Consider the following 14,052-nt stretch of genomic DNA (forward strand, 5'->3'; position numbering starts at 1 on the left):
GAACTAGGTAGCCTGGACTAGTTGCAGTCTGGACTAGTTGGTCTGAACTAGGTAGCCTGGACTAGTTGCTTGGCTTTTTATGAAACCTGACCTTTTTGTCTCTACAACTGGGACAATCCGGTGCATCTTCCCCGTCTCAGGGGAGGACGACGCCAGAGCAGTCAGGGTGGAGGAGCTGGCACTGGGCCCAGGGACTCGAACTGGTGTGACCACACCAGAGAGAAGGGACAGCGCCAAGTGCTGGCGGCCACTCACCGCCCCCTGCCTGTGGGAGCTGAGTGCTGTCCCCTCGTCCCCGAGAGTCGGGCTCCTGTTGGAGCCTGTGGGTGCTGGGCACATTGTCCTGCCCATCACACAGGCTGCAAGCATCCCCACGCACCCACAGGTGCACACATGTAGGCCCACATGCACCCCCATGTGCACACACGTACGCACACGCGGCCCCGCATGCAGAATGTGCCAAGGCAGCACAGCTAGGGAGAGGGCTGGACACAGAGCCAGCGCTCGTGACGCCCAGCCAGGCGCCCCGTCTTCCCTGGACCCTGAGTTTGGGAGGACACGAGCAAGGCCGTCCCACCGGGCCCACGCCCAGCAGCAGGGTTCGTGCTGAGTCTGGGGTGGCGGGGCCCAGTAGCCGCCCATGATTCTGACCCACGCGCTCGGACACTGAAAGGCCAGCTGGGCTGTGAATCCGCGACTCAGACCCTCCCGAGTGGACCCAGGAGCCCTGGTTCATAAAGCTCGGAGGCTGGTGGGTGCATGGGGCCAGCTCCGGGCTCGGTTGGGCACTGTCATCCGGGGGTGGGGGGCATTAACGGGGCCTTGCTGCTGGAAGGCCTGCCCTGCCCTCTCCCGCCCTCCGCCCGGCGGCTCCGAATTTTCCTGCGCACTATGGAACCTGCAGCACCGGGGAGACATGGGTTGCCATGGCAACTCTCTCCTCATCCCGAGCCCCTCCCGGAGACAGCGCTGCGTGCTGGGGGGGAGGGCGGTGTGAACTCCTCCCTGCCCTGCGGGAGCCTCTGCACAGCCCCCACCCACCCGGGCGGTGTTGCTCGCCCCGTCCTCTGGGCCCCCGGATGGGCCCCCGGAGACCTTCCTGCAGGACGGCCAAGGAGACGGGAAGACCGAAACGATGCCAGTCTTTGATCCTTCTGGGATTTCCCAGTTATAAAAGTTTTCCTGTTCTTTCTTCCTCTTTTCCTTTCCTTGCTTTCCCAGAAAGCACTTCCCATTCCTGTTGACAGCTAAAGAACAAAAATCCTTTTCAAATGTGATCCTTTGCCCGAGAAGCATGTTTCTGGTGTTGGGCAAATGGAGCTTCCGTGAAGTTCACTCTGGAACAATCACATTTTAGAACGATTCCCTTAAAAACCAGATCGGAGGTGCTTCCGGTTAAATAGAGGTCGATAGGGTATCAGCAGCCCCGCAGCGTGATTTGACAGGGAGCGGTTGGCGCCGGCGCGCGTGTCCGTGGGAGAGAGCTCGAGTCACGAGGGACCTGTGTGGGCAGGGACCTGCTCCGGTTCTCGCGGCCAGCGGGCGCACCTGCACACAGTCTCCAGACGGCGACGGCCCGCCGCCTCCACAGGGTCCAGGGGTGCAGCACGCAGGCCAAGGCCCGCCCCGCGACAGCAGTGACCCCACGCAGGACCACTGCTGTCCCCCGTCATGGCCTGACCTTCATGTCCAACGGTCCTTCCGTGTGACTGTACCGCTTCCCCTCCGCGTGCAGATGGTGACACGCTTGAGCTCAGGACACTTGTCCCCACATGTGGCCGGGAGTCACTCGGACCAGCCTCCTTCCTCAGACAGAGGAAACCACGTGGCGTCCGGTTCGGAGCCCACCACCGGCGGCGCACAGCCGCACCTGCGGGATGACGGGAGTGGCCAGCCAGGGTCGTGCAGGGCGTCCCTTCCTACCAGAGACCCTTCCCGACCAGGGATTGTGGGGGGGGGGGGCGCAGGGCGGTGATGCTCCTTCCTCTGCTCTCGCCAGGGTCCCGCCCCTCCTGCCTCCAGACCCACCGAGCCCCAACTCACGCCACAGGACGCAGTTCCACCCTGGTGTCCAGGAGGCTGAGGCCGTGAATCCAGCCCCGCTTCTGCTCTGGCCACAGCAGAGCGTCTCTGAGCCTGTTTTGTCTGTGACCCGGGGCTGGTGGGGCAGCACCCAGCGCCCAAAGTGACAGGGAAGGGGAGGTGGGCAGTCAGAAGGCGGATGGTGGCCTCAGGGGTCGCAGGGGGTCGCAGGCTCTTACTCTGGGATTGCAAGGAGCCCAGGGCCTCAGGGTCACCAGTCAGGAGGAGGCCCCTCCTCACCCCCCCTCCTTGTGGAGTCCCAGGGCCCGCCCTCTGCTCTCTGGGCTTTAGGTGGGCACAGGCGGTCGGGGAGAAGGTCAGGAACCTCCTATGTGGCCTCCCCCATCTTGAGGTTCACGTCGTACGTCTTAGCTCTTACTCCCAACAGGGAGCTGAGCACGGGGGGCAAGACCGTCCGATCCTGGGAGGTTTGGAGCTAGAAAGGTAAGGCCCGTGCCCCGGGCAAGTGCAGGCCGGCCCACCGGGCCCTGAGCCTCCGTCACCGCTGCCCTGGCCTCTCTGCCTCCGCGTCAGTCTTCCTGCAGAGGCACAGCTGTGCGCACCTCACCTGCTGGGCAGGGTCCCCTCGGCCCCAGCTCCTGCACCCGGGCATACAGCAGCCCTGCTGCTCAGCCCACCGATGCCCACACGGGGTCCTCGGTCTGGCCTTCCTTGGGGGCAGCACCCCGGGGCCCATAGAGTCCCGGCGGCCTGGGACGGGCCGCACTGGGAGCCTCGCTGCTGCTGTCCTGCGGAGAGGGGAGGACACGGAGGCCAGGCCCCTCTGGGAACCACGCACCAAGCTCTGAAGCATCTACACCCCTCCATGGACCTCGGGGTGTGCTAGCCAGGAAACCAGATGGCACAGCCACCACTGCCGGCAGCACGGCATGTGCCATGGGATGTGGAGCCGGCCATAGGGAGCATCCTGGGGCTGGGGGGTCCCCACTCAGGCCTTGCCTGCCCTCCCAGAGCCTGTGTTCAGAGGAGCGAGTGACGCATCACCTGGGAAGGCACCCGGGGCTCCGCGGGCAGAGCCAGAGGTCAGGCTGGGGCACAGCAGGCGGGAGAGAAGGTTCTGGGAGGAGGTCAGAGGGGGCAGCCTGGCCAGTGCTCGGCCAAGCAGGTGCGGGGAAGGCTGGCCACGCCAGAGGACCAGGGGCCTTTAGGGGGTGCAGGGGGAGGCTGTGTGAGAGCCGGGGAGCCTGAGGCAGGGCTTCCAGGCAGCCCGGGCCTGTCGGTCCTGCTGGGAGCGTGTCTATGTACCTGCAGAGACCTAGGGCCGCAGAGAGGGAGCGATGAGGACAGAGCCGTGCACAGAGCCAGGCCCTCGGCCCTGGGAGGCCTCGCGGTCACTCGGGGTGCCAGTCCAGCCAGCCCTGGTGACCCCCACACCCTCAGGGGTCTCCCAGCTTGTTCATGAGCGCCTGGGGGTCAGGGCGGGGCCCCAAGGGGTCAAGGCACGATGAGAAAGCCCCTCCTGGAAGAGGTCCTGGGCCCGTAGGGACGCTTGGGGCAGGTGTCCCCCTTCCCTTCCCATCTTGGGGGCAGCAACTTTCATTCGTGCAGTCTTCTCTTTTCCGAACTAAAACCTCCAAACGCTTTATTAACTTTTCAACTCAAGTGATGCGGTTCCTGTCCTCTTGCCCCTGGTCACTGCGGAATGCACTGGAGATCTGCCTGCGGGGTTCAGGGCACGGGCTCTGCTGCAGCCCACGCGGGTCCCGTCACAAGGTTTGCCCCACAAGTACCCGCATCTCGGCGCGGCCCCGTCACTTCCGTTTTCCACGTCCGCGTGGCTTATCGGTTTGCTTGCCATCTTGTTCCCGCAGCGCGTCCTTCTCTCTTGGTTCGTCTCTAACTTGCTGGTACAGCAAAGCGCGGATGGGAGACCCTCCTTCCCCCAAACTTGCCGGCAGGGCCGCTGGGGGCAACCTGGCATCCTTTGCTCGCAGCCTCCACGGCCAGGGAGGAGTGGGAGCCGCCACTGCCGTGTCCCCTCCGCAGACCCATCCTCACTTCTCCTGAGTCCCTGATCTTCCGTTGAGGCTTCCAGCAAGGAGTGGGGGGCTCTGGGTTTCTCTCCGGGAGGTTGAGGGGTTGGGCCGCGGGCAGGCTCTGTCATCGTGGGGTCCCCACGGCAGGACACGCCTGGCGGGGCTGCCGTCCGCCCCGGCCTCGGGCTCCCGGCAGCTCCCGGGACGACGCAGCGTGTCCAGGAGCCGCAGGGTCTCCGGTGGGCGCCTGGCTGTTCCTCGGCCCCGTCCCGCCGTCCGCCCCTCCGGCCCGCCTTGCTCGCTCCTGGACTTTGTGTCCCCGTCTTGAGCACTTGCTGGTTCTCGTCTTGTCCTCAGCGGAACACACAGGCTCTGCAGATTCCAGAACTAGCACCCGGGGGCAACTCTTGCAGCCCCGGGGTGCGGGTCCCCAGCCCCTCTGCTCTCTGGTCGGCCCCTCGCGGTCAGAGGGGAGCCGCACAGTCAGTGGACAGTCTGCCTCTTGGAAGCCGCTCTGGCTGCATCCTTGGCACGGAAGCCTGGAGGAATCCCACTCCTTTTCCCGCGACCCCCTTCACTCTGCCCGTTTGATGAGACCCGAGGGGTCCTTGCAAACAGCGAGATCTGTCTTCAAGCGCCAAGAGCCTGGGTGAGGGGCTCCCCGCGCGGCAGCTTCCCAGGGCAGGGGCAGCTGCTAACGGGCCTTCCCGGAGCAGGAGCGCAGCGGCGCCAGGAGACAAGACAGGTCCCTTCTCATCTCGGCCCGGCGGCTCTTGGCACAGATTTAAACAGTAGGCTTCACCTGTTTGGATCTGCCTCTTTGCCTGCAAATATATATATATATATATATATATATATATATATATATATATATATATATATATATTTGATCAGCTTATTTCTACAAACTTTTGCTAAACTAAGAGTTTCTGAAATCACTTATAAATGTGACAACAACAACAACAACAACAAAAAAAAAAAAACAAGGAGGAAAAGCAAAGTCCGAGGAGAAAGGCTAGAACTCCATTGTTTTTAGTGAGCGATGACACAGCAGAAAGTAAACGAAGGCGTAGCTTAAAACCAGGCAGGTGCACAGGAGAGGATGGGGCAGGAGGCGGGGCGAGGGGGGTGAGGGTGAGGGACGCAGGGTGGCCCCGGTGTCACAGGACAGGACCCCGGGATCACTCGGGACGTGTCGGGGCTCAGGAGCCGCTCGTCTCTCCCGGGTAGAACTGAGAACACTTCCTCTGAGACGACAGAGGGATGCAAACAATAAAAGATCTACAAACACCACAAACTAGGAAAAACAGGGGGAACGAATTCAGGGAGAACGGTAGTGGGAGGAGCAGGGCCTCAGCCGCCAGGGGAGCTGTGTGGCCGCCCCGGCCCGTGGCCCCGGGGCCTCCCCTGTGCCCGCCACGTCCATGAGCCCAGGACACAGCTGCTTTTCATTCACCCAAACCCCCCCTCCTTCACTTAAAAGCAGCCTCCAACCGTCTGCGGATGGAGAAATGGAACGGCCACCCCCCCGGCCCTGTGGCCCCGCGGCTTGCTCCCCGCAAGTGTGTGTCTGGCCCAGTGGGCGACTGTGACGGGAAGGGGCCGCGTGGGGCTGGCTCGGTGTTGCCGCCGCCCCTGACTCGGCCCGGCCGCCCTGCGCTGGGCATGCAGCTGCAGGAAGCCCAGCCTCCGGGCGTGCTGCTGGCGGGTCCTGCTGTCTCAAGCACAGTCCACCCGGTTCACGATGCTGAGCCAGCAGCCGCTGCAGGGATCCCCCCACCCCGACCCCGTGCCACCCCCGTCAGTGACCCTGAACGGTGGGCGAGACCCCTGGGATTCGGGCACCCATGCCTTCCCGTCCTTAGAGGCCACGCACGTTTGAGTGAAGCATGCCAAGTAGGGTAGAGACACCCGTCCTTGCACATCTCCACCTACCCCCCACCCCGCGCCCGTGGCCAGAAACCATTCCCCGCAGCCGCACACACACGGGTCCTCACCAACCACTCCTCACTACACACCACTGACACTGACAGCCCGAGGGCTCAGTGCGATCGGCAAAGGTGAGTGCTCCTGGTGGGCCCCGCGCGAGGTCTCTGCATGCCCAGTCGCAGCCCACCCGCATCCCCAGGGCGGTGCGTGTGCACCGCGTAGGACAGGACGTTAGAATGCTGGATTCTGTTGCCTTCGCTCAGCCACACCAGTCACCTCTTGTGTGTTTTTTTTTGCATGGGTCCTCCGAGTCCAATTCCAATTCTGACTCCGGCTGCCCCAGTCTCTTGTTTAGCCGCTCTACTGCTGCTGGACGTGCATGTGCTCTGGCAGCAGGTTCCCATGGACACATCCCGTTAAGTGAATGGGACGTCAGGATGTGCTAGGTACGTTCGGCCGCACTGGACAGGAGCCTACTCCTGGATGTACCTGGGACCACTCACGGGCAGCAGTGCGGTGTGGCGGCGAGGGCCCCAGTTAGGCTCCCATCCGCGGACAAGGAGGCAGCATGACCAATGACTTAGAGCTTAAGATCTGTAGGCTGCATGTTTGGAAAAGATGGAAAAGTGCATGTAGCATGACCAGCAGAGCTGCTGTGGCAGCCCAGGCCTGCAGCTCCGCATTCCCTGAAGATGCCCCGGGAGCAGTCCGGACCCCACCTCAGCTCTGCTTGGGGCCCTACGGTCCAGCACTGCCAGCCCAGGCCGGGCAGCACACATGCTCCCAGGGACCCCGGGGCCTGAGTCGGGGAAGGGCAGAGGGGGTCACACAGCACATGTTAGGGGGAGGTGACCCGAGGCTGATGGCAGGGGCGTGAGCCACCCGCTAGAGACGTCCTCCCAGTGGGTTGTGCACACGTGAACCACCCCCGGGGCCTCACGGCATGCCGCGTGGGCTCTGGCCTGCACGGCTACCGGGCATCACGGCGCTGACGCGGCTCCTAAACCACCACCTCCGTCCACCTGCCGCTCCTACACCACACAGCTCCGTGGGCTTTCCGTCCACCCCGGGCTCCGGGAACCGCAGCTTGAGTGTTAGCCGCGTGACCACACGCTCTGCTTCCTTAGTACCCTGAGGCCTGACCCAGCCAGAAATGTTATCTGAATCATCAAAGTGAATTTTTAAAAATCACGTTAAGAGTACCTTTAAAATTCTATGTCATTTATTGGTTTGTTTTTTTGGTATAATTTAATATAAGTTCTGGGGACAAAAAAAAAAGCTGTTTTTGCTTACACGTTACACACAGCAGAGAGCAGGTCTTCCACCTAAATTCTTCTAATAACGTGTTGAATGTGCACTTTGAAATGCGTAGGTGTGCATAAAGCTGGAGGGTCCCGCACATAAGCACGCAAAAGCCCCTCACCCGACACTCACGGGGAAAGGGAGAAGAGGACAAAGCCCAGGCGTTGGGATGAAAGCAAGAAGCAAATCCAGTAACGCTTCCCGCAGAAGTGCCTCCTGGAGGGGCGGGCGCTCAGGGCTCCGGCGGGTGGCACCTCAGCCAGCCCGCGGTGGGCGAGCGGCCCTGCAGGTGGCACAGCACGGGGGCGGGGCGGGACCCCCCTACGCCCTCCAGCAGACGCGGGGCTTCGTTCCATGGCTCAGAGCGGCGGCGGCGCTGCGGGGGCCCTAGCGATTTTGGGCGGGAGGCCAGGGCGGGGGACGCTTGGACGGTGCCACATGCCAGCGCAGGGACCTCTGTGACCAGCCACAGAAAGCTCAGAATATGAACACGGCACTTCAAAAAAAAAAAAAAAAAAAAAGAGAGAGAAAATTATTGAATGTCTAACAGGTTAAAAAGTGATTTGCAAGATTTTGTCTTTCCTGGAGCCTCAGGTAATATATCTCAGAAATTGGGCAGAAGTAATGTATATTGCTTTTAAGTGACCTGGTTTCTTTCCATCTGGGGAGAAGATTGCAGAGGTGCAGCGTAAAAATCAGTATATGTCATTTTTCCATTAGAAATTATTTTGCACGCCTCTGAATTTCTTTGTTTCCCTTTTATATGACAAAAAAATCAAAATAAATATATTTTTAGAACCATATCTCTTTAAGCCAAAAAAAAGGTGTTTTTTGAATTGAACTTTTCTACATAAATGAAGCAAAGACCTATCTATGTGGCCTGAATCATTCCAATTTACAAATACATTTTACTACTAGAGACGATGCCTCGTTTTACATTTTCATGATTTCTTTTAAAATTGAGGGAGATAAAAAGTTTTTTATATATATTTATATATATACTTTTATATATATATATAAACTTTTACTAAGTTCCCTTGGTAGAGCTGCCGTGGGAGAAACGGGTGAGAAAAGCTATGAAGGGCCTTCCCATGAAATTGCCCCAAGATCTCGAGCGCGTCGCTCTGACATTTGGTACGACCCTTTCAGAGGACTCAGCGAGTCCTCTCCTGCGCAGTTTGAGCTTCTAGACTCAAATCCAGTAGCAAGCCGGCCTTCTGGGCAGTTTGACGAGGTGGGTCAGCCACACAGTCAGGCTGCCCTTCAAACACGCCCACCGTGCTTTCAGCCCCTAAGATTTTAAAAAATAAGTAATTGACTCTTATCAAGATAAGAGATCATGAGACGCCTCCAGATGTTATTTCCTGTAAGCTGGTTTTGAGGAGATAAGCTTGGTCTCTGCACCCCCCTCCGGCCCCCGGGCAGGCCTGCCAGCTCAGACGGAGCGGACGTGAACAGGGAGTCCTAGGCTGGTGCACGCAGGCTGGGTGGCCTCCCGGTCTGCAGGGCAAGGGTAAGATTCCCCAGGAGGCAGATGCTGCGAGGCCGGCCGAGGAGTCCGGCCTCAGCCACCTGGCACCCAGCAAGGACTCCTCGGCAGCGCCTCTGGGTCCCCGAGAACAAAGGCTTGTGTGCGTGGAGTCAGCCTTGGACCTTTTTCCGAGGTGCTCGTGATAGTATCGCCAAGGGGACCGATGCACCACGGGTCGACCGGTCTCAGCTCCCGATGTGTAGCAACAGGCACTTCAGTGTGGACATCCATCCAACTAGGAGAAAACGTCCCGTTTCAGATGTCTCTCTCCATATGACACTTGATCAGATCCTCGTCTCTGTTTTCAAGAGAGGGGAGCACGACCGCACATGGAGGAGGCACTTGGACATAGTCTTATCAATCCTTAGTTGATGACACAAGGCCAGTCAGCGGATTTAACAGTTCCCGTTGCTCCCGCCCTGTCTCAGGACAGGGGTTTGGTAAACAGGAGAAAACAACACAGTGGGAGGTCGTGTGTCTTGCTGAGGGACCAACCAGGGGCAGGCGAGAGGCAAGGGGGTCCGTTGTCACATTCTTGTGATGGGCGCCAGCGCAAGATCAGATCTCGTTTTCGGGACTGTGTATTTCAGTGCATAGACACGGAGTTATGTTTTGATATTGGGGGGTCTATGTCCTGACCTCCACGTGGGTGTGCCAGTGGAGCTCCTGCAGAGGTCCCAGCGGGATGCTTCGTTCAGTGGGAAGTAGTTCAGAGGAGCCCTGAACACACAGGGCATTGCGGGAGGTTTGGGCTCAAAGGGCTCTTCGATGTCTTAGATCTGCCAAAGCAACACAGACCCAGTTCGCTCCTACCTGAGAAGGGCTGGTTCCATGAATTCGGAAATCCAAAACTTGGTGAATGGTCCTGATTTTTTTTTTCTTCAGCTTTTGCTTGGATGCTGCAAAACTTCAACACCGCTTAAAGCATTTTGTCGTGATTTTCCCATTGCCATTCTTAAATGTCTTTTTAGGCCCAATTTTTCCAGCCAGGTGGTGACATTCCCTACACCAAATTATTTCCCCTTGGTGTTACTTAAACCCCAAGGCAAATGCAAGGTCACGGATCGGGCACAAATGTTTTTGTTGTTGTTTTGGTTTTTTTTTTTTTTTTTTTTTTTTTTTTTTGTCTCGTATACGTCCACGAGGCAGCAAGCTTAGCTCTAAGACCGTTTGTTCCCCGTGTGCGTTCTCAGACTATTTTCACCAAAAGCACCTTTGGAGGGGAAGCAAAACGATATTCGATATTCGAGGTGGTGTTTTATGTCACAGAACTTTGCATCTCTAACCATAGGAGCTTAAAATAGACTTGGTGCTATTGTCCTGGTAACTGCCAGGAAGCCAGGAGGGCGGTGAGGGTCTGGTGTGCTTCCCCACGGCTGCCGAGCACTTCAGCACGGCGGACCTGTGCCTGCCTTCTGGGGGGTTTCCATGGAAACCCAGTCAATCTCTTCTGCCATTTCAAAACCCAAGCTGTGCAGCACATGCTACTGTCTGATTTTATCCACAGGGGATTTTGATTATCCCACATGGGCCTCCCTTCATGGAAGAGATGTGCTCTTAGATGGGTAGATGGAAATCGAATTTTTGTAAATCGATTTTACACCACCCCATTATCAAGGGTCCTGGAGCTGGCTCCATCTGAGAAGCAAAGACCCCTTTTGTTAGGTGAATAATCGCTCCCTCATTCACCGACTTCAGAAAATTGTATTTTTGAGTATTGAGATTTCTTAAAGCTAGGAAATCTGTATGTAAATCTAAGAGTTTAAAAAAGCCTGAAAGTCTTGAGCAGCAACAGAAAAATGAATACATGGAGCGGAGAGAAGAAAGAAACCCTTCCAGGCTGCCTTATGTGGTCCGGAAGCACCACCTAAAGATAAAAGAGCCGAATTACCACCCCGGACAAAACCCAGAGCTGCGGGTGTCGGGGGAAGGAGACAAAGAGAGGCGGTGGGCTCCTCGGAGCTGCCCCCCCGCCCCCCGTGGCCCTGGGCTGCCCCGCTGTGCTGTGCCAGAGCCCACGGGGGTGAAGGCAGGGGAGGCTCCCTGGAGGAGGCAGGAGGCGGCGCAGGAGCCAGGTCAGGCTCACGGTGCAGGTGCAGCTGGCAGGTGAGGCGGGCGAGGGGCCCACTCCGGTCACCGCAGCCGCGGGGTGGGAGGCGGGCCTGGAACTCCGCCCCGACTGCCTGACTCGGAGCTTTGAGAAGAGCAGACCTCTTAAGAAAGCAAGAACTCTTTCTCTAAATGTTTTTTTTTTTTTCTTTCCCGGCACAGTGGAAGCTCTGAAAATGAGCCAAATCAATATTTTGTTTGTTGTTTTCATGGTGATAGAGGCCATTTTAAACACCTCTTTTTTTTTTTTTTTTTTTTTTTATATCAGATGATGCCTTTGTAAATGGCTTGAATGCACAAAACCTACTCTGGAAAATCTTACTCTCTCTCTCTCTCTTTTTTATAATTAGTCAAATCTGATTTTCATTTGCATTAGTTTGGTTATAATGCCTCACTTTAAATCTGAACAGAATATGTCAACCTCCTACAGCCCTCACCAAAAAAAGGCATATTGAAAAATTTCTACTCATGTTAAAATGAATAAATTTTAAATAAATTTGCACTGAGTGGTTAAATTAGGAAGAGTTTAAGGATTTTTTTTTTAAGCAAAAAGCAAGGCCAAGTGTGTATTATTGGCTAGTAGGAAACATTTCTGTTTCTTGATACATTTTCCAAACAGAAACTTGCATGAAGATTAGCCTCTCTTAGAATGATTTTTACTGCTCGCAAGTCGTCCTCCTCCTCCAGCTCTCAGGTCCACGCGCCCCGGGGGGGGGGGCCTGAGGGAAATCAGCCCGGGAGGCCTGAGGCCGGGTCACTTCACCTGTTATTTAGGAAACAATCTCTGAGTGATCTCAGCACAAGAGTCTTGTGATGCAAGTTTAATTGTATGTAAACTGCTGTTACTTTAGCAGAAATCAGGTCAACAACCAGATTCAGGGTTGTCCCTGTTCTTGATACCAGATTCCATCTAAACGCCCCGTTCTTCCACCCAAACGCTTATTTTAAAACTCCCGGGCTCCCCCAGTGCAGGCCAGTGACCTCCCCTTCCCGCCCTCCCGGCCTGGGCCTCCAGGGAACTTGAGCCTGCACCCCGACCCAGAGATACCGCGTCCCGAAACTTGAGAGCTGGTGCCCTGGGCCCTTTTTGGGACTAAAGGAAACGTGGACAGCTTCTGACTCCTAGGAACTGTCCGCACGTGTGTGTGTCAGCACGGGGCACCCCAGGCCCGCCTCTGTCCAGTGCCGTGGGGCGCAGGGGTGCACGGGGTCCCGCTCCTGACCTTGAGGAAGTCCCATCTGGCCCGGCTCAGCATCCGGCCCCCACGGTGGCTCTCTGAGAGGAAAGCCCCAAAACGCCTCAGACGCAGTCCACGTTCCGTAAACCCTTGAAATGTGTGATGTCTGCCCTTGCGGGGAAGACAGGTGCTCCCCGAGCAGGGAGGAGGGCACAGGGCGTGACCCGGGCTGCTCTTAGGTGTCAGGTGGCTCACAAAGTGCCTTCATCCTTGGGGTGAGGTTGGGTGTTTTAAGGGTAGCTTTTTTTTTCTTTGAGATCTACACACTTGATGGAGAAAAATAACTTTTCTTAATTTTTGTCCTTGATTTCTACATTCCTGGTGGGTACGAGGCAAACTAAAGTAGCGCGGACTGAAGTGTCTCTGCAGCGCCCCCGGGACAGGTCTTGGGAAGGCTCGTGTAGGAAGTTGTAGGAAGGGGCAGTAATCATTTGTAAGGCACATTCCGTCCCCCCAGGACAGTGGCAGTGGGGTAGTTAAGAAGCCAGGCAGTGTAGGCGTAGAGGACTCCCAGGACCTGGTTGACCAAGACGCCTGGGCTCCACTCAGGCCAGTGAAACAGGGTTCTAAGGCCCTCAAGCCCCCCGCCGCGCCCAGTGCTTGTCCGCAGGACGGCCCGGCGAGTCCCCAGCACTCCGCTCGGGGCCGCTGCCCTCCTGGGGTCGCGGGGTGGCCAGTCAGCCCCGCTGACCAAGAGTCCGTCTAATGGGAGCCCGCCATAAGGCTGGCGTGGGCCGTGTAGACGAGGATCTTGCACATCGTTTCCCCTGCGAGTCTTGCTGCGCACACGGCGGCTGCAGCCGAGTCCCACGGGGACCACAGTGACAAGGGGAGGTGGCAGGAGGTATTTGGAGGGATAGACTCTGGAGTAATAGCGTCGCGCCCAGGATGCTTCCGGGACTGTTGCAGCCCAGGCAGGTACTGAAATCCGTGATCTTTCTGGGAAGCGCCGTTGTGCGCGGAAGGAAGAAGGGAGCCAAGGTTGGTATCCGGTGGTCGGTCGGGGGCACGCGCCCTGCGCCCAGCAGGGAGCCCGCGGCTCGGCGTCTCTTTCACGTAGGGAGGCGAAGCCTCAGAGCGATTGCTTTCTGGATAAGTGAGGGACTTAGTTGTTCCGGGAATCGTATTTCCTTCCAGTAAATCGCCCATTCTGCATTTTTCATTGCAGGTGCCCCACCCCTGGCTGCGATGGCTCCGGGCACATCACCGGGAACTACGCGTCTCACCGAAGGTAAGCGAGGTGCCTGCCCATTCGTGCTCGTGCCCCCTTCCCGCCCGCATGGCGGGACCCACGGCTACGAGGGTCTAGACGCCGGGACCACCAGGCAGCACCGTCGTCACGGCGTCCGTCCGGGACGCCAAGGGCCCTCGCCTGCCGGGCAGCCGGCCCACCGGTGAGAAGGTGCTCAGGTCGCCCAGCGGCAGCCGTGCCCCCTCGACAATTGGGGAAAAGCAGCGAACAGCCTTGTTGTGAGGCCCGGGGCGTCCCGGGGAGCGGCGCCCCGACACCCTGGGAGCGGGCCTCTTAACACCGAGATCCGAGCCGCAGGCTGCCCAGCCCCTGGGAGCGAGGAGCTGAGCTGAGGGCGTGGGGATGCTCGACTGAGCTCAGCACCGGCCCCGGGCTCCAGGACAACACGGTCCGCGGCGCGGCCACAGATCCCCCCGCACCACCCCCCCCCACCCCATGCCCGCCACATTCAGAAGAGAACTGAGAGAAACTTTGGGGACGTCGTCTCCACAGAAGTGGATCGGGAGCTGCAGCCAGGGGCACACACTTCCCGTCCTGTCGGGTTCGCAGCGGCAAGCCAGCGCCGAGGCAGGGACGGGGCGTGCATGAGGACCCGTCCGACGGCAGAGCAGC

General features: G+C 58.2%; 1 protein-coding gene across 25 annotated transcripts in view; it reads left to right on the forward strand.

Annotated features, from left to right (window-relative positions):
- Positions 1–14,052, forward strand: part of MYT1L (myelin transcription factor 1 like) — a 403,856-nt gene that overhangs the window by 359,765 nt on the left and 30,039 nt on the right. For all 25 annotated transcript variants that reach the window (XM_072771259.1, XM_072771262.1, XM_072771272.1 and 22 more), the window contains one exon: positions 13,357–13,419. In XM_072771259.1, the coding sequence (XP_072627360.1) occupies positions 13,357–13,419 (63 nt within the window). The remainder of the gene's footprint in view (positions 1–13,356; positions 13,420–14,052) is intronic.

The sequence above is a fragment of the Canis lupus genome, chromosome 12 (assembly GCF_048164855.1).
Source record: "Canis lupus baileyi chromosome 12, mCanLup2.hap1, whole genome shotgun sequence".
Lineage (NCBI taxonomy): Eukaryota > Metazoa > Chordata > Mammalia > Carnivora > Canidae > Canis > Canis lupus.